The sequence below is a fragment of the Neomonachus schauinslandi genome, chromosome 11, assembly GCF_002201575.2.
Source record: "Neomonachus schauinslandi chromosome 11, ASM220157v2, whole genome shotgun sequence".
Lineage (NCBI taxonomy): Eukaryota > Metazoa > Chordata > Mammalia > Carnivora > Phocidae > Neomonachus > Neomonachus schauinslandi.
The window spans coordinates 43,307,880-43,328,357 of record NC_058413.1 but is presented as its reverse complement, the minus strand read 5'-3'; the positions used below and the strand labels follow the sequence as shown (position 1 = coordinate 43,328,357).

The following is a 20,478-nucleotide window of genomic DNA, read 5'->3' as shown; positions in this document are numbered from 1 at the left end:
TTCTCCCTCTCCCACTCCCCTTGCTTGTATTCCCTCTCTCGTTGTGTCTCTCTCTGTCAAAAAAAAAAAAAAAAAAAAAAAGAATGGATAAATATATTTCAGAGGTAAAGGAAAAAACTACTTTGGCCTTACTTGCCCTTATATATTTGAGATCTGTGGAGAAGAGGGTCTGTTAAAGTATTTTGAGTTGTACATTTGTGTTAAAATCATTCCTGTATGTGATAATGGGGCTTAGAAGTGTGTTTGGGCTGAAAGGGTTGATTCTCTATGGAGCCCAGAGATTGTGTTTATCATCCATCTAGTTTGAAGGATGGTCCTAAATAAGTTTCTTAGAAATATGTGGTTTTAAAAGGTTGTGGGTTGCACCTAAAATGTAATCATAATAGTGGATTTTAGCATAAGTAGAATCCTCAGGAGATAGGAACAGTTGAATTAGCTGCTATTGAGACATTTGACTGTTTGAAGATCAGTGAATTTTAGGTGTATTGCTTTGAAGTGATAACCTTTGTGACCTATTAGAGTTAATAATTCTCTGAGTATTTAATGTACTACTAGGAAACAGCTTATTCTAATATGTAGTAATAGATACATAGACTTTGAGAGCTAGGAGAAGGAGGATTTAACCATCAGTGATTTTGGCTCCTTTTCAATGAATTTTACGAATGATCAGAGCTGTTAATTGACTGGCCCAAGGTCAGGTGGTTACTGGCAGTCCCAACAGTGTAGTTAATCATTACTGATTTTTTTTAAAATTTTTAACTTATTTTATTTAAATTCACTTAGTTAACATATAATGTGTCATTAGTTTTAGATATAGAGTTCAGTAATTCATCAGTTACATATAATACCCAGTGCTCATTACATCATGTATCCTCCTTAATGGCCATCACTCAGTTACCCCATTCCTCCACCCAGCTCCCCTCCCTCAGTTTGTTTCCTATAGTTGAGAGTCTCTTGTGGTTTGTTTCCCTCTCTGATTTCACTTATTTTATTTTTCCCCTCCCTTTCCCTATGATCCTGTTTTGTTTCTTAAATTCCACATATGAGTGAAACCATATAATTGTCTTTCTCTGATTGACTTATTTTGCTCAGCATAATACTCTCCAGTTCCTTCCATGTCGATGTAAATGGTAAGATCACATCCTTTTTGATGGTTGAGTAATATAATATATATTATATATATGTATATATACCGCATCTTCTTTATCCATTCATCTGTCGATGGACATTTGGGCTCTTTCCATAGTTTGGCGATTGTGGACATTGCGGCTATAAACATTGGGGTGCAGGCGCCCCTTCAGATTATAGCATTTGTATCCTTTGGGTAAATACCTAGTAGTGCAATTGCTGGGTCGTAGGATAGCCCTATTTTACTTCTTGAGATTCCTCCTTGAGATTCTTGAGGAACCTCCACACTGTTTTCCAGAGTGGCTGTACCAGCTTGCATTCCCACCAACAGTGTAAGAGGGTTCCCCTTTCTCTGCATCCTCACTAACATTTGTTTTTTCCTGACTTGTTAATTTTAGCCATTCTGACTGGTGTGAGGTGGTATCTTATTGTGGTTTTGATTTGTATTTCCCTGATGCCGAGTGATGTTGAGCATTTTTTCATGTGTCTGTTGTTGGCCATCTGTATGTCTTCTTTGGAGAAATGTCTGTTCATGTCTTCTGCCCATTTCTTGACTGGATTATTCATTACTGATTTTTGATAGGTCTGTTGTGCTTACTGATTTTGGCTGTCTTCATTCTGGATCTGTTTCTGGAGAAGGAAGTATCTTTACACTAGCTTTTTTAGCATTGTGGCTTTGATTCTCAAATGATAAATTGACTAAGAATTACCTGGATTTTTATACTCTTAATGTTTTTACTTTGCTGTACATGTTCTCAACCCATCTTTAGCACAATAACCCATGGTTACAGTGCTTATTCAGGTAAGGTTCTTAGGAGCTTAAATCAGTTTCACAGCTGGAAACAGATACTAAGAATCCACAAAGTCATTAGACACTCCCCTTATGTTTTCTATACCTTTCTGGGCTGATCCCTGCCTGACAACATTTAGTTGCAAGCTATATCTATGAACTTGGCAAAGTTTTAAAGGTAAACTGGGAAAGGATTTTTTGAGAAGAGGGTTTGTTATGGGATTTAGTCCTTTTTAAGACATTTCTAGATGGTTTCCAGAACTAGAGACTGGAGGGATCGTTCACATTCAAGTTCAGAGAAGTTATTATTTCTTCGATCAAGGGCCTGATTCCAGGTCCTTACGTCACATTTGGTTGGTGTAGACCTGGTGGGCAGGAAGAAGACCTGCCCCTGTGTTGGTGACCCTATAGCCAGGGCAAGGACCCTTAAAACAGTGACTCTCAAGCTGTTTCAATCCCATCTTTAGCTAGGTCATTCTTTAGCTCAATAATTCCCACTTTCCGGTGGAAAAATAATAGTAATTGTCAAGGTACAAGCATTTTGGGGTTAGAGGTATGGTTAGTTCCTAATTGAATCGCAAAAAATACACTTGTCTTTAAGTCTAGACTGGTTAGAAAACTGTAGGTCTCAAATCCTAGTGATGGAATTGTATAATACATTCTGCAGGTTTAATAAAACAACTAAAATGATATGTATAAGCTCAATTAATGCTAATTTTTAATTAAAAAGTAAAAATAATGATTATTGAAAAACCATGGCCAGCTAAAGACAACACCACTTCACTGACAGTGAGTGCCCCTCTTGAAAATGTCAGAATTCCAGCTTTTGAGTGTGCATATGTGGTGTAGGAGCTTTGTAGCATTGGGAGTTGCAGCAGCCAGAGGAATTAATTGTATACAGATTGAAGTCTTTGGTACATTCTAATAACATGCCCATTTTTGCAACTCTTAATTACTGGCTTAATAGTTTATTTCTAAGTAGTCTTATGCGTCAAAGAAGATCATGCTTTCTAAATCATTTGTAGTCCATGGGAGGTTTGGTCCATTTTTGGATAATCATTACCTTAGAAGGTAATCTGTGAGCTTCTCCGGAACATTGTTTCTGTAGCTGTGTTGGGAAATTTGTGAGAGCCTGGGCTTAAATCGAGTTCAGTGGGCTTCTTCACCTCAGGACATTTGCTAGTCTTTGATATGCTAATACCCTTTGTTGATCCCTGGTTGGGGGTAAAGCATACAGTTTCCCAGCCCCATTTACCATGTTTTAGAAAATGCTGCCTTGGAGTATGTACCAGTTTTCAGATTTCAGCCTTGAGAACAGATTCAGAAGGTACATAAGAAAGTGACACAAAAGAAACAGGAAATACAACGTACAGCATAAAGCAGGAACTTCAGAGCCTTTTCTGCTGTTACCGGTTTGCATTTGCTGTAATAATCAGACTGAGTCTGAACTCCTTCTAAACTGAATCTAAACTGCTTCTATAAGCAGTGAAATACCTGATTCTACCAGCTTGTTCTGAATGATCTTAATCTTCCTGAATAGACTTTGTTGGTTTTAAATTACACCACACAAAATACATAATTAGTAAACTGCCTGAGTCAGTTTTTGGGTAAACCTTTAGGTAGTCTACATGTAATGTTCATGGTAAACGTGATACATTTTCCTGTTAACATCAGTTTTACTGAGTAACTTGAAATATTTTTATATTAACCCTTAGATATATTATGGAGTCAGATGTACAACTTCCATGAATTCCTAAGCCAAACGGGATATTTCCCATTCTTTAGTTGTGTTCAAGAAGCCTGATTTTTGGTAATACACTTAAAGTATTAGTATAGCTATGTATATTGGAATCCTATATTTCACTTTTCTGAGTCTGAAAGTATTAGGATAAAAATTTCATGTCTTAACATGAAAACATTTTTATTAAGGTGAAGAGAGACTGTAGAACGATAGTTTAAGAAAAAATAATGTGACTTATGGTAACTACTTTTTAAAAATTGTTTTCTCCCAGAATGGAATTGAACACGTGCTTTTACAAGCAATGGAACTGTATATTACCAAACTTAATAGGAACGCAGCTCTTCTGGAGGCTTTACGATAGAGAAGTTACCCCACTGGTACAGGCTTTGAGAACAGAAAGAGAAACAAAGGAAAATGGATATGGCTGAAAAATTGAAGTTTTCTTGTCAGCAGATAACTTTAATGCTGTAGAATTGACATTTACTTTCTGAAGGAGGAAAACTTGACTTTTTAAAGTTCTTTAGATCACTCAAAGGAATTTGGAGGCTGATTTTTTTGTTAATGTCTAATATTTTCCAGGGTAATGAAGCCTTAGAGGCATTTAATGCTGGCCAGAGTGCCATGCTTATGGAGCAACCTCAGTGTATAAAATAGTTGTGTAGTGCCCCTAAGAGAACTAATGAACCTATTGGGATTCCTAACCACCAAGAAGTATCTTAGACATTGAGGAAGATAGGATTCAGAGAGTTAAGTATTCGTATGCCAGTGTCTGTGTAGGCAAACAGAGTGCCCATTATATCTACTTCAATGGGTGCTTACAACAGGGTTGGACACTAGCATCTTTTACTGAAAAAAGAACTGTTAACCAAGATGCTACAGCTATTCTTTTGTTTGTGGAAAAATGCCTTATAAGCCTTAATTTTTGAAAAAGGAAAAAGGACCCCACTATTCTTATCAGCTTGAGTACAGTAAATAGTTTGTGCATTTTGAGTTTGCATTTTGGCCCTTTATTTGTTGCTTACAGCTTACTTTCAGAGGCGGTTTTCTTTTCTGTTGAGTCTTAAAACACTAAGTAATGATGGCTGAGTTATTAAAATATAATAGAAAAGACACAAGGCCAATGGTTCCCAGTATGCCTCCCATGGAAGACTATCAAAAATCTTTAAGTATATATACTTACCTACAAGGTGAAGCCTCTTCACAGTCGAACCAGAATGAGTTGGCTTGCTTTTGGCTAGAAGTGTGTCAACTCCAAGTGGTCACTTCCTGATTAGAGGTTCACAATTAAGTGAATAAGCAAAAGTGAAATTTTTATTCAGTGAAAGAGGTTATTTGGTAGGCAAAATATTTTAAAGTATGAGGCCCATGGGGCCATATTTTTTTAAAGGAGTTTTGGGTAACTAAAAATATGTAACAAGGAACAACTCTTTATTGTTCCCTAGGCCCAAGAAATAGGTCCAACATGGATTAAATAGTTGATAGTCTCAAAAGTAATAAGCAGTTCTCTCTCCCAAGTTCTTGGTGGTAGAATGTATTTTCTAAAGACGGTTTTAACAATATCTCCCATCTTACATGTTCTTTCAGTGTGATCTTGACTCCTCTCATCCTGAGGTGGGGCTTATGTCTCCCGCTCTTGGATTTGGGTGGTCTTTTGAATCACTTGTAAGCAATAGAATGCAGCAGAAGTTATACTGCGTGACTTCCAAGGCGAAGTCAGAAAAGGTGAGAAGGCTTCTACCTATCTTACTAGAATCCTGGTCTTGAAGACGTTAGCAGCTTTGTAAGCAATCTAGCCTGACATTGCCATGCTGCAAAGAAGCCCAGAGTACTTGAGGTGGAGAGATATGAAGGAGCTAAGATCAGGAGCTACAACTTTTCAGCTAGAACTGTTTAGTTGAACCCTTTACAAATTCCTAACTTACAGATATCATGAGAGAGATGAAAATGATTATTGTTGTTTTCAGACACTAAGTTTTTGAGTAATTTTGTTATACAGCAATAGATAATCAGAACACTGCTTTTCCTGAACCTGCTACTAGATACTGAGATTTGACCATGTGTAAATGTATGGTAAGGAATACACCCTCATGATTTGTTCTGGGATCTAACATTAACTTTATTTTTGATCTTTTACTTTTGTGATATAAAACTTTTTTTTACCCCTTTATCCTGCACCCATTTGGAAAAGCTAGTCCATCTTTAAGTATTAAGTAGAGTGTATTTTGGTAACTGAAGGTGTATCTCGTATGTTGGGAAGTGTCCCTGATATGTTTATTATGGCATGAGAGCATATGCATCATCTTTAGAAGGCCTTTCCACTGTACCCTAATTTTAGTTGCTATTGAGATTGATATTTGGCTTTCTGTTAGTTTCCTAGGGCTGCTGTAACAAAGTACTACAAACTGGGTGACTCAAGCCAACAGAAATTTATTGTCTCATAGTTCTGGAGGCTAGAAGTCTGAAATCCATGCTCCCTCTGAAACCTGCAGAGGAATCCTTTGTTGCATCTTCCTGGCTTTTTTGTTGGCAGTTTTGGTGTTCTTTGGCTTGTAGCTATGCAACTCCAGTCTCTAGTTTTGTTGTCACATGGAGTTCTTCCTGTGTTTCTCTGTCTTCACATGGTCCTCTTCTTATAAGGACACCAGTGATAATTGGATTAGCAACCCACTCTGCTCCAGTATGATATCATTAACCTTTAACTAATTACATCTCCAAGGATCTATTTCCAAATAAGGTCACATTCTGAGGTACTGCGAGTTAGGAATTCAACATATCTCTTTTGAGAGAACATAGCTCAATCCATAACAGGCCTCGAGGGAGATTTGTATAATTATGTTTTAACCATTTATAAATCTTTATTCCAGAGTAGATGTGAATGGGATTTTTCATCAGTACCCATGAAGTCTGTTCTCTGTATGTTAAGTCCCCCTTCCTTACGGCATGCATACATAACACACATGAAATTTGATGGTAGTTTTTAACTGTTTAGGTTTATTGACCCCTTTGAGAATCTGATAAAAGCAGTGGATTCTTTCCCTAGAAAAATGTGCAGATGTATGCGTGGGACTGTTTATTTGTGCACATACATAAACAGACACACAACAGTATTTTGCTTGAAACTTCAACATGTTCTTGAACCTCCACCCTTATCCCCCCACCCCCAAAGCCTGTTCATGAACTTTTGGATTAGAGAATTAATTAATTTCGATTGGTTAGAGATACCTAATCCCTATTTCCCTTTTAGTGGAAAAACAGAAGGGAAAAGGAAGAGGAAGCAAAGGCGTATGTGTAGGGTGTATAGGATCCCCTCACGGTCATTGCGACTGCATGTGGCTTTCTGGGGGATTTTCATGTTTATGTGATATTTATGATGTGCTTAGTCTCTTTTCCCCTCGCTCCTGCTCCCCATCCCCATATATAACCTTTAGCTAAATAAAATTGTAAATAATATACTTTTCAGTAAAGAAGAATAATCTAGGTTCTTTTAGAGCTGTACCAGTATATAAACAGACTTTTATATCTTGCTATGTGTTGGATTAGCTCATGACCTTTTTAAATTCTGTGTTATTAAAAAAAATTTTTTTTAAGATTTATTTATTTCTTTGAGAGAGAGAGAGATTGAGCGTGTGAGCGCATAGTGGGGAGAGGCAGAGGGAGAGAGGAACTCAAGCAGACTCTGTGCTGAGCATGGAGCGGACACTGGGTTCTGATCTCATGACCCTGAGATCACGATCTGAGTCGAAACCAAGAGTTACCTGAGCTGAAACCAAGAGTCAGATGTCCAAGCGACTGCGCCACTCAGGCGCCCCAATTCTGTGTTATTTTTTGATTATTATATCAAAGTTATTTTGAAAAAGCTAGTGGTCTAGGATTTCTGAGTCTGTGACAGAAACGTATTTTGTGCTCCTCTTCCCTTGTCACCTTTTCTCCAAAATAATACTGCTCAAACCTCACCTGTGAACATCTTAATGGGCTTTCCTTTTAAAAATACAGATTTTTTTTTTACATACCTTGAAACAGGCTATAGGTTATGTTTTGATTTTGCATTTAGCCACTGGCATATTTATATTTCTGAAGGCTGACATTCATGTGTTGGTTTGCTTTTGAAGATATTATATCAAACAAGTATTTACTGTTTTACAGTGATATGCATGGTGAGTCTAGTAGTAGTGAAATCACAGGTGATGAATTTTCATACCAGACTGGTTTCCCAATGATGCCTTTCTCATTTGTGTTCACTTTTCTGAATATGAAATATTGGAAATCATTATTTAGAATAGGGGTTAGCAAACTATGGCTTTCATACTGCCTTCCTCCTTTTGTGAATGAAATTTTGTTGGAACACATCCATACCCATTCGTTTACTTAATTATTTATGGCTGATTTTGTGCCCCAAATGGCAGAATTGAGTAGTTGATACAAAGATTGTTTGGCCCACAGAATTGAAAATATTTACTACCTAACCCTTTACAGAAAACCTTTGCTAACTGTTGGTTTAGAATATTTTGTAATTCCTCCCTTTTAAGGATATTTAAATTTTTTTTCTTACTTTTCAGTGATGGAATCTGAAGGCTATTAAAAGACCATCTAGCTCAACTTTTTATCTGGTGCTTGAATTTCCTTAGGTACTCCTACCAGGTGGTCGTCCAGCTTAGAGGCCTAGGACAGTGAGACGGAAACGGCATTGGATGTGCTTGTGTTAAACACAGAAGAATGACCACTGACTGGGAGTCAGTGACTGACTTAATAATCTTAATCTTTGTCCATTGGTCATTGTCCATTGGGTCTCCCTTCTGTCTCCATTGGTAGGTTTTGACTTTGGCTTTGTTTACATGGTAAAAGGCACAGAGGAGCCAGATTTTAAGAGGAAGACAACTAAATGGACCCTACTTCAAGATACAGCTGTTAAGTGGTGGAAATTTATAGGAAAGTGGATTGAATAGTTAGACATTAACTTTAGACTTTCATATTCAGTGCTTAAGTTGTCCTAAATAAATTTGTAACTGCTAAAACATAGAACTAAGTCCTTACAAATAAAGATTTGTCAGATTTTACAATTTGTGTTAAAATTGCTGGTGCAGAAAGAAACATATATAGGTAGAACAAGTCTAGACTTCACTGCAGAACTGTATTTGGTAATTCTGTGTACTTGACTACTTAGTGAACGTGGTGAACATAGGTGATCTCTCAGGAGATGGAAGAGAGGGGCATCTGATCCCAAGGTCAACATTATCTGAAGGGGGAATGTATTTCTCACATTCCATTCTTGAAATCCAGCCTGTTGGAGTCTTTTTTTTTTTTTTTTTTTTTAAAGATTTTATTTATTTGACAGAGAGAGATACAGCGAGAGAGGGAACACAAGCAGCGGGAGCAGGAGAGGGAGAAGCAGGCTTCCTGCGGAGCAGGGAGCCCGATGCGGGGCTCGATCCCAGGACCCTGGGATCACGACCTGAGCCGAAGGCAGACGCTTAACGACTGAGCCACCCAGGCACCCCTGGAGTCTTGTTCTTCAACAGTTTCATAGTTATCATCTGGTTTTTAATCTAATAGGTTTTTCCATCTAATAAAGAAAAGGGATGAAAATGTAAGTAATAAAGATCAGCGGAAAAAAGATAATACCCTTTTTTTTCCCTGAACAACACTACTCTTTTATTTTTACTTTTAAAAAGTTTGTCAGGTGCAACTCACTCTCTGTCTCTCTGTCTCTGTCTCCCTGTCTCTGTCTGTCTCTCTCTCTTGCCCACTCTCATATCTTGAGAGTGTACTTTTTGCTTTAATAAACCTTCCTGTTTGTGTTGCTCAAAAAAAAATTGTCAAACTTTTTTCTAACAGATGAAAATGAGTTTGTAAATAGAAGACAAAATATAGTGGAGACTGGCTAAATGAGAGGAAAATTTGTGCTTTCAGATATTTTTTTGGTACCCTCTGACTTTTCTATTTTATTAAAATGTTTTAAAAATATATAACACATGCACGTAGTACATAATTTAAAAATGCACAGAAGGATATGTAAAGTAAATGCTCGTCATCTCTATTGCCCACTTGTTGAGTTCTCCCTCCCAGAGGTAACCATCATTACCAATTTTTTGGGTTTTCTTGCCAGAAGTAATCTATGTATTTATAAGTATGTGCATACTTTTTTTCATTCCTTTTTTCGTAAAAGTTGGTGTATCATACGGTATATTACTTCTTGACTTTTAAAATTGATCATGAATACTATTGCATATCAGTATACATATGTTGAACTACCTCATTCTTTTTTTAGATGCAGAGTATGCCATTTTAGTAATATACCACTTTGTTTGCTCAGTCACCTGTTGGTGGACATTTAGGTTTTCATCTTTTGCTATCAGTGTTGCATTAAATACATCATTTCACACACTTGCAAGAATAACTGCAGGATAAATTTTTAGAAATAGAATGACAGGGTCAAAGGGAATGAACATTTAAAATTTGATAGATACTGTCAGATTCCCACCCTATCCCCCATAGTTTGTACTAATTTATAGGCCTACCAGCAATATAAGAGTCTGTTACATGTGTAAACTCTGATTATAAATTTTTTGGTCTTTGTAAGTCTCATAAGTGAAAAAATAAGTCTTGTAGTTTTAATATTCATTTTTCAGAATGAGTAAAATTGAGCATTAGTTACACATGGAACATCACATTTTATGTTAAAGACCATGGATATGTAATATAAAGATGTACATGTACATGTGTGCACTTGAAAGTGGAGGAATAATCTTTTTTTTTTTAAAGATTTTATTTATTTATCTGACAGAGACACAGTGAGAGAGGGAACACAAGCAGGGGGTAGTTGGAGAGGGAGAAGCAGGCTTCCTGCCGAGCAGGGAGCCCAATTGCGGGGCTCGATCCCAGGACTCTGGGACCATGACTTGAGCCAAAGGCAGACGCTTAACGACTGAACCACCTAGGCGCCCCAGAAAGTGGGGGAATAATTTTGATATTGTCTTTGTTCCTTTTCATTTTTTTTTTTTTTTTTTTTAAAGATTTTATTTATTTATTTGAGACAGAGAGAATGAGATACAGAGAGCATGAGAGGGAGGAGGGTCAGAGGGAGAAGCAGACTCCCTGCCGAGCAGGGAGCCCGATGCGGGACTCGATCCCGGGACTCCAGGATCATGACCTGAGCCGAAGGCAGTCGCCCAACCAACTGAGCCACCCAGGCGCCCATTGTTCCTTTTCATTTGCCTTGTTAAGGTTATTACAGGTTATTAAATAGTCTTGGCACTCAGGATCACTGGGTTTAGTATAGTCTTACAACTTAGAGTGTGTGGTTCCTAGCATCACTTAGGAACTGTTAGCAATGAAGAATCTTAGGCTCATTCCAAACCTGTTGAATCAGAATCTGTGTGTTAACAAGGTCTCCAGGTCATTTGTGTGCACATTAAAGTTAGGGAAGCACCTATAGAGGGATTTATCTGGCCTAAAAATAAGGCTGTAGCCTCCCAAAGAGGGTATACAAATTATTAACCTTTTGGCTATTGTCGGGGGGGGGCGGGGCAGTGCCTCATGAACTTGGTTCTAAATTGGACTGGCAAAAATATTTGAGGTGTGGAATTTTGTGCCTTGAGGAACTGGAGTAGGTGTCTTTGGATACAGCTTTATTTATCACTAGAATGTTTCATTTCCATAGGGTCCAGAATTTATTTAAGATTGAAATAGAATTTCCAAATAGAAGCTCTAGGTTTAGGGACAGATTCTGGGGATAGGGAACTTGTAAGAGCTAGGCAGACTATGAGAGTTCAGCCAGGAGGAACAGTCAGCATTCTGGCTTAGTGGGAACACAATATGACCCAGGAACTGGAACAGAAACTCAGGATCTTGGTCTAGGCCAGGGGTCTACAAATTTTCTGTTAGGGGCTAGACAGTAAATATTTTAGGCTTTGTGGGCCATAACGTCTCTGTTGTGAGTACTCAGCTCTGCTGTTTAAGTATAAAAGCAAGTATGGGTAATTCACAAGGCAGGGTGTTGTTGTGTTCCAACAAAATTTTATTTAAAAAAAGGGAATTAGGAGAGATTTGACTCTGGGGCAATAGTTTGCCACCCTCTGGTCTAGACCCATACTATGAGAATAGGGAATTAACTGCAACTTTTTGAAAGGTGGATGTCTCAGAAGCTCATCTACCAAATAATAGAAGTCCAGATTTAAGGCCGCAGATATTCTATACATCCCACATTGATGGTGAAATCAGGTTTCTGAAAGCGCTGCCAGGGTTTTTCTCCCTAATAGTGCAGTAGCTTGGGTGGGGCCTTTAGGTTGAAGTTCTTCATTCCCTGAGGTGGACAGGTATTAGGTTCTAAAGGTTAGGGTTAAAGATTTTTTTAAGTCCCTGCCTGTTATTTCTTCCATTTTACCTTGAAAATGGGCTAGGCAGTGTTTCTCAAAGTTTGGATTCCATTCAGCCTGCCTTAAATCAACTGTGATTCCTAAATTTGGAAAGGGCTCTTGTGGAGCTATTTAAAACTGTAAAAATGTAATTATGTGTCTAGTCTTTTGTGTATTACATTTAATCTTCACACAAATGCTATGAAGTGAAGAGGGGGTTGGGTATGCTATCTGTATTTCAGAAATGAGAAAACCAAAGAACCAAACAGGTAAGTAAGTTCACCCCTAAGATAAATGGGTGTACCTGGATTCCAGCCCAGCCCTACTAGACTCAGAGCTCAAGGGTTCCTACTATATCATGGCATCAGGTTCTATGAAAGGCTTGTTTCCACAAAGGGCCTATGTTATTTAGCGGGAAACAGTTTATAGCAGGGCCTGATTTCATACAGTACTGAAAATGGGTTCACTAGAGATTTAGTTTCCTACTTATGTAGTGGAGGAAACACTTTTCTTCTACCCTCTAAGTTCTGTGACTGGTGTCTGCTAATTAAACTGACAAAAGACAGATTAACAGGAGGAAAGGGGTATGTGTATGTGTGTGTGTATATATAAGAAATGGGGATTCCTTTTTTTTTTTTTTATGTGTGCTAGGGTTTTCATGTCACAGAAAAGACTTGAAAACCCAAAGAGAGGTGGTTAAGACTTGAAAGCTTATAGACCATATTAACAAAGGGTGATAAATTATGAAGTGATGGGTGGGAGAGGAGGGTGGGTGAAATAGGTGATGGGAATTAAAGAGTACACTTATAATGAGCACTGAGCAATGTATAAAATTCTTGAATCACTGTGTTGTACACCTGAAACTAATATAACACTGTATGTTAACTATACTGGAATTAAAATAAAAAACAATTTAAAAATAAAGTTCATTAAAAACGCAAAAAAAATTATGGAGAAGTTGGCTAGACAAAGGAAAAGGAGTTTGGGCTTCTGGTAGCAGTAAATCGTAGGAAGGTAAATATATGGGAAAATCATAGAAGATAGGGGTTATTTTAATAAGGTTTGTTGTGCAGACTTATCTCAGTGCTGCCTTTATTTACATCATCTTCTTGGCCATAAAACTCCCCCAGAGTCCTCATTATGGCAGTCCTCATTTCTCAAAAGTTCCTGCTTTTAGTCAGATAGGGGAAGCTCAGGGAAGACTTCTTTCTGCATCTGTTAAATCTCTATGGCCTTTAGCTCAAAGTGATCCATAAGGTGTATATTCTGATCTGCCACGCTCCCTCACACAACATTTCTATTTTTCACAGTTACATACTATACGTGTTATCAAAATTCAGTGATCCTTAGGATTCTTTTGGTATAGATATTTGTAGAAACATGTTTGAATTTGTTATTTAGCTTAAGCAAGACCTCAGAGCTTCTTGTCTTCCACCCTTATTACTACCTCTCCTGACCTGGGTTTTTTATTTCTAACATTCCAATGAATAATTCTATCTAGGTAAGGTCCTTCAGTGGATTGGGTGGAGCAGAGTTGGAAATAAATCCACTAACCTTTGATAAGCGCATATTCTTAACCTGAGGATAATGTCTTTTTTATTCAGACTGATAGTGACAATAATTAAGCCCAACTAGAAGGTCTTTGAGACAAGTTCTGTTTGACAGTAGACCTCTTCTGCTCTCTCTCTTTGTTGGCTGCCTCTGGAAATGGCCCTCAGGGAAGTCCTGGTAAAATCTAATTGCCTTTGAATTTTAATTGTTTAAGAGTCTACCTGAACCAGTTAATAGTTACAGTTCTATTCTGTGTTGCTAGTTAGGCCCGTTGACTCTTATTGTGGAATAATGTGGAATTTTAAGGATTCTTCAGCCAGAATTTGCCTTATTTCATATGTTAAAATTTCTGTGAAGCAGATTTTTGTCTATCATATGCCAAGAAGGCCCTGTAGTGAAGAATGCTATTCTACTTCCTCCTGGAGGGAATTGTGGAAAATGAAACAGGCCTTCAAGGCCATCTTTTCCAATCTCTTCACTTTCTCTAAACTTCTCTTCCAGTGCTTGCACTCAGTCCTTATCCATGAGTTGATGCCTTTACCTCACCTCAAAGGACAAGTAGAAACTTTACTCCCCCCACCCCCAAAATGTGGGATTTAGTTTGAAGATACTGGTTCAAATTTGGCTCTGCCCATAGGTGTGCTGAGCAACTTAAGGCAGGAGGATTATTAAAGAGACTTGGGAGACTGTATCTGAAAGTGTGAGAGATAAGGGTTTTTTGTGCTTAATAGATTTTCCTTTTCCATTCTTCCCTTTGTTAGTATTTTTTCTCATCACTGGGAATCTTCTGTAAAACTTGGCTTCAGATCTTGAGAATGGCCTCTTACTCCTTCCTCCTGCCATTCCCTACTCTCCACATTAATTGTTCATATTTGTCTTTCTGCTTAGCACGTGTCTGAAACAACTAGTTGACAGAGTAGTAAGAGTTTTAATGACAGTTGTTTCTAGCTCTAATACAGGGAAAGGAATCCCCATTTCTTGGCACTTTAAGAGCTGCCTTTTTTTCCTTTGCTAGATTTTTTGCAGTTTTCTGGTTATTTTAATACCCCAATCTCTTACTTTAATAGCTTTATCTATTGAAAGAACTCTTTAAGATTTTATTTATTTGCGAGAGAGACAATGAGAGACAGAGAGCATGAGAGGGAGGAGGGTCAGAGGGAGAAGCAGACTCCCTGCCGAGCAGGGAGCCCGATGCGGGACTCGATCCCGGGACTCCAGGATCATGACCTGAGCCGAAGGCAGTCGCTTAACCAACTGAGCCACCCAGGCGCCCGAAAGAACTCTTTAAAAAAAAAAAAAGTTGAAATGGGAGAGAGACGACTTGGTCTTTACTCATTTATCTTAACTAAGTTTCTAAAACTAATTGAGACAAGATGATTAGCCTTCCACTAATACTAGGACATTTATAATGAGAGTATAGTTGTTTTACAAAGGTGCAGTTTATATTGACCGAGTGAGTGCTATTTTGGAAGTTCTTTGTGGTTTCTCCATTTGTGGCCATTTCAGGCTCTTTTTCTCCTTAAAACCTACTGCATGTTCTCTTTTTACAGATAAGGAAACAGGTTCAGAGTAGTAGTTTAAGATTTATCTTAGGATCTCCAGCTTCAAAATGGCAGCATCTGGACTTGAAGTGAGTGAATGTAGGAAGTGAGTGAATTGTATCCCCATTTAAGTACATTTGCAATATGTTTTCTTTTTTTTTTTTTTTAAGATTTTATTTATTTGACACAGAGAGAGCACAAGCAGGGGGTGTGACAGGCAGAGGGAGAGGGAGAAGCAGGCTCCCACAGAGCAGGGAGCCCGATGTGGGACTTGATCCCAGGATCCTGGGATCATGACCTGAGCCGAAGGCATACGCTTAACCGACTGAGCCACCCAGGCGCCCTGTAATATGTTTTCTTAATATAAATATAAATATAAATATAAATATAAATGCATAATGTAAAACCACTGGGAAAAACCACTCTAGCAAGAAAACCTTGAAAGTAATAGTGATATCTGGTATCCAGCATTTTTACTGGTCTTTTAAAAGAGTTCTGCCTCTTTAACTTTGGAACCATAAGAGAGGGTATTTTTTTTTTTTAATTGAAGTATAGTAGACACACAATGTTACGTTAGTTTCAGGTGTACAACATACTAATGCAACAAGTATATATGTTATGCTTTGCTCACCACAAGTGTAGCCATCAACTGTCACCATACAACTCTGTTATAATACCATTGACTGAATTCTTTATGCTGTACCTTTCATCCCTGTGACTTACTCATTCCATGACTGGAAGCCTCCACCTCTCACTCTCCTTCACCCATTTTTGCCTATTCCCCTGCCCCTCTTCTCTGGCAACCACTGATCTTTTTCTGTATTTATGGGTCTGTTTCTACTTTCTGTTTATTCATTTATTTTGTTTTTTAGATTTCACATATGAGTGATAGCATATGATATTTGTCTTTCTCTGTCTGACTCATTTCACTTAGCATGATACTCTCTAGGTCCATTTTTGTTGTCCCAAATGCCAAGATCTCATTTTTTTTTTTTATGTTGAGTAATATTCCATGGTGTGTATATGTATGTATGTATGTATGTATGTGTGTGTGTGTATTCACCACATCTTCTTTACCCATTCATCTGTGGAGACTTAGGTTGCTTCCATATCTTGGCTATTGTGAATAATGCTGCAGTGAACATAGGAGTGCATATCTTTTTGAATTAGTGTTTTTGTTTTCTTTGGGTAAATACCCAGTAGTGGAATTACTGAATCATAGGGTAATTATGTTTTTAATTTTTCAAGGACCCTCCATACTGTTTTCCACAGTGGTTGCGCCAATTTACATTCCCTTCACCTGTGTAGGAGGGTTCCTTTTTCTCCAAATCCTCACCAGCATTGTTATTTTTGTCTTTTTGATACTAATCGTTCTGACAGGTATGAGGGGATATCTCATTGTGGCTTTGATTTGCATTTCCTTGATAATTTGTGATGTTGAGCATCTTTTCACGTGCCTGTTCGCCATCTGTATGTCTTTGTTGGAGAAATGTCTATTCAGGTCCTCTGCCCATTTTGAGTCAGATTATTTGTGGGTTTTGGTGTTGAATTGTATAAGTTCTTTACGTATTTTGGATATATCATTTGCAAGTGTCTTCTCCCATTCAGTAGGTTGCCTTTTCATTTTATTGGTGGTTTCCTTTGCTGTGCAAAAGCTTTTTATTTTGGCACACTCTAAGTAGTTCATTTTTGCTTTTGTTTCCCTTGCCTGAGGAGACAGGTAGAAAAATATTGCTAAGGCTGAAGTCAAAGAGATTACTGCCTATGTTTTCTTCTAGGAGTTTTATGGTTTCAGGTTTCCATTTAGGTCGTTAATCTGTTTTGAGTTTAGCTTTGTGTATGGTGTTAAGAAAGTGGTCCAGTTTCTTTCTCATGTAGCTGTCCAGTTTCCCAACACCATTTGTTGAAGAAACTGTCTTTTACCCATTGTATATTCTTGCTTTCTTTGTCATAGATTAATAGACCATATAAGCATGGGTTTATTTCTGAGCTCTATTCTGTTGTGTTAATCTGTGTGTCTCCTTTTGTGCCGGTACCATACTGTTTTGATTACTACAGCTTTGTAGTGTGTCCTAAAATCTGGGATTGTGATACCTCCAACTTTGTTCTTTCTCAAGATTGCTTTGGCTTATTCAGGGTCTTTTGTGGTTCCATACAAATTTTAGTATTTGTTCTAGTTCTGTGAGGATAAGGTATTTTTTGAAGAAAATACTCAGCTGCCACTGTTAAGTGATGTTTTCTATAAGGCAGCTCAAGAACAGTAAAAATAAATATGAATCACGTTTCATAGCCTTTCCGCCCCAGCACACAGGAATGATAATGCCGCTGTTTTTCCTCAGTATTGCAATGCTGCAGCTACTTTTCAGCAGATGACAGGAGCTTTAGATATCTTGCTGTGGAGTAGAATCACACAATCGGAATTAAAACAGCATGCTCTAGAAGGATTGGCAGCATTTTCTTTCCTGGCTTCCATCTTTCTAGTAGCTTCTGGCTCTGTCAGCAGGACCTATGTGGAAGATGTGACAAGTCTGGACTTTCCTTGAAAGAATTCTTATTTATGCTGGCTTCGCCATTAAATTAGTAGGGTGAAATTATTGGTGGATGGGAGGAATCAAGAATACCTAGACACAGGGCGCCTGGGTAGCTCAGTCGTTAAGCGTCTGCCTTCGGCTCAGGTCATGATCCCAGGGTCCTGGGATCGAGTCCCACATCGGGCTCCCTGCTCAGCAAGAAGCCTGCTTCTCCCTCTCCCATTCCCCCTGCTTGTGTTACTGCTCTCGCTATCTCTCTGTCAAATAAATAAATAAAATCTTTAAAAAAAAAAAAAGAATACCTAGACACAGAGTTTAAAAATACTTAGTGCCTGTGAAGTTTTTGGTAACATTGTGATAAAGTCGGAGACTTGTGGGAATTCTTCTGTGAAGAAAACCATGTAAGTCACATGTAAATAGCTTTGGGCTAGTTACCTGAACCTGATAAGCAGTTTCATTCTTCAACCTTCTTAGCAAACAGCCTTTATATTGCTAAGCTTGAGGAGACAGAATTAAGTTTGATAAAAATTTTCTGCTATTTGGTGTTAACAGATTTGCTATTTAGGCTTTAGAGGGAAGTTGTCTTTGTAGATGAGAGAAGAAAGTATGTAGTTTGTTAGTTTAGGGTTGAGCCAATCATATATTCAGACTGTAAATCCTCAATTATTAAAGGGAAAACTGCCTGATATCTTTTTCTGTTTTAAATGCATATGTACACCTGTGGCAAACTTTCTTGTGGCTGGTATCTCATAGGTGCTTAATAGTATTTATTGAATAAACTCTTACATATGAAAAAAATGAAGCTTAGAGAATCAGATGCTTGTTCTAGGTCATGTTCTCAGTACACTGTGGTTAACATGTAATTAGCATATAATTGTTATTAATACCTACCAGATTTGTTAAGTATGTCGATGCACAGTTTCTTCATATCTCCCCTATGAGGTTATTAACATTTTAACTTTATAATACACTATTTTTTTTTAAAGATTTTATTTATTTATATGACAGAGAGAGAGACAGAGAGAGAGGGAACACAAGCAGGGGGAGTGGGAGAGGGAGAAGCAGGCTTCCCGCGGAGCAGGGAGCCCGATGCGGGGCTCGATCCCAGGATCCTGGGATCATGACTGGAGCCGAAGGCAGACGCTTAACGACTGAGCCACCCAGGCGCCCCCACTATTGTTTTAATTAGGCTTTTGGTCACTGAAATCTTGAAATAGTCTCATTTAGACCTGAAGCTGGTTATAACTAGAGTAACCGTATAATTTATTGTGCGTACTGAAAGACTTCAGAGGGCTCTACTCAAACTTAAGTTGGGATAGCATGTATAAACCAGTTTGTTCCAGGCAAACCAGGACATGTGGTCACACAATGTTTTTATTTTCTAAAGTACATTTTTTATTGGTGTATAGCATACATTCAGAAAGTCTTAACCAGTATCCCAGAAGCCTCCCTCACACCCCCTTCTGGTCACTACTTCTTTGCAAGATAACCATTCTTCTGACTTTTAACTGATGAGTTTTGCCTGTTTTTGAACTTTATGTAAATGACACTATATAGTATACACTTTGTGTGTCTGGCCTCTGGCTCAGTGTTCTCATTGTGAGCCCCATGCATGTTGTATGTAGTGATTGTTCCTTCATTTCATGATTGTTCATTCATTTTCTTTTCTGGTTAGCACTTCTTGTGTCCTGTTTAATAAATGTTTGCCTACCCCAAGATGATGGAGATGTGCTCTGTCATCCTCTAGATACGTAATTATTTTACCTTTCACATTTAAGTGTATAGTCTATCTAGAATTCATTTTTGTGTGTGGTATGAGGTAGCAGTCAGGATTCATTTTATATAGGGATAGTGAATTGACTGCAGTATTCTTTGTTCCAAAAACACATTCCTGTAGCTTTATAATGTATCTTGTTATACGGTAATGAATTTCTCCAGCTTTGTTGTTCTTAGTGCTTGTCTTGGCTATTCTTGTCCCTTTGTATTTCTATAACATTTTAGAATCTTAGTTTCCATCCACATGTAAAACAACTTAGAGTTTGATTGGGATTGTATTGAATCTAAGGAGGGTGAGCTGACATTGTATAAAGATGTCTTCTAATCCAGGAATGTACATTGTGTATCTATTTATTTAGGTATTGTTTAATTTCTCTCAGTGTTTTGTAGTTTTCAGAAGAGAGGTCTCAAATATCTTTCAGTTTATTTCTAACTTTTGGTAGTTTAAAAAAAAATTTATTGAGGTAAAATTTATACAATATATTAGTCATTTTATTTTTAAATTTTTTATTTTTTAAAAGATTTTATTTATTTATTTGTCAGAGAAAGAAAGAGCACAAGCAGGCAGAGCAGCAGGCAGAGGGAGAGGCAGAAGCAGACTCTCCGCTGAGCAAGGAGCCTGATGCGGGACTTGATCCAGGACCCTGGGATCATGACCTGAGCTGAAGGCAGACGCTTAACTGACTGAGCCACCCAGGCATCCCTGTATTAACATTTTATTTTATTTTATTTTTTAAAAGATTTTGTTTATTTGAGAGGGATTGAGAGACAGCACGAGAATGGGGTGAGGGTCAGAGGGAGAAGCAGACTCCCCACTGATCAGGGAGTCCGATGTGGGGCTTGATCTGGGGACTCTGGGATCATGACCTGAGCCCAAGGCAGACGTTTAACCGACTGAGCCACCCAGGCGCCCCTGGCAGTTTCTCTTCACTGCCCACTCTCCCTACCCCTCAGCCCCTGCCAACCACCAATCTGCATTCTGTCTCTATGGATTGATTTATTCTGGATATTTCTATATGGGAAATCAATGCAGTATGTGATGTTTTGTATCTGGCTTATTTTACTTAGT

At 38.1% G+C, this 20,478-nt stretch overlaps 1 protein-coding gene across 3 annotated transcripts in view; it reads left to right on the top strand.

Moving 5' to 3' along the window:
- Positions 1-20,478, top strand: part of FAR1 (fatty acyl-CoA reductase 1) — a 64,321-nt gene that overhangs the window by 8,114 nt on the left and 35,729 nt on the right. For 2 of the 3 annotated variants that reach the window (XM_021685315.2, XM_021685314.1), the window contains exon 1: positions 9,145-9,243. The exons of the other annotated variant lie outside the window; for it this stretch is intronic. In XM_021685315.2, coding sequence (XP_021540990.2) covers positions 9,236-9,243 — 8 coding nt within the window. In that variant the 5' untranslated portion in view covers positions 9,145-9,235. Of the gene's footprint in view, positions 1-9,144; positions 9,244-20,478 lie in introns of those variants that run through there. 3 annotated transcript variants of the gene reach the window in all.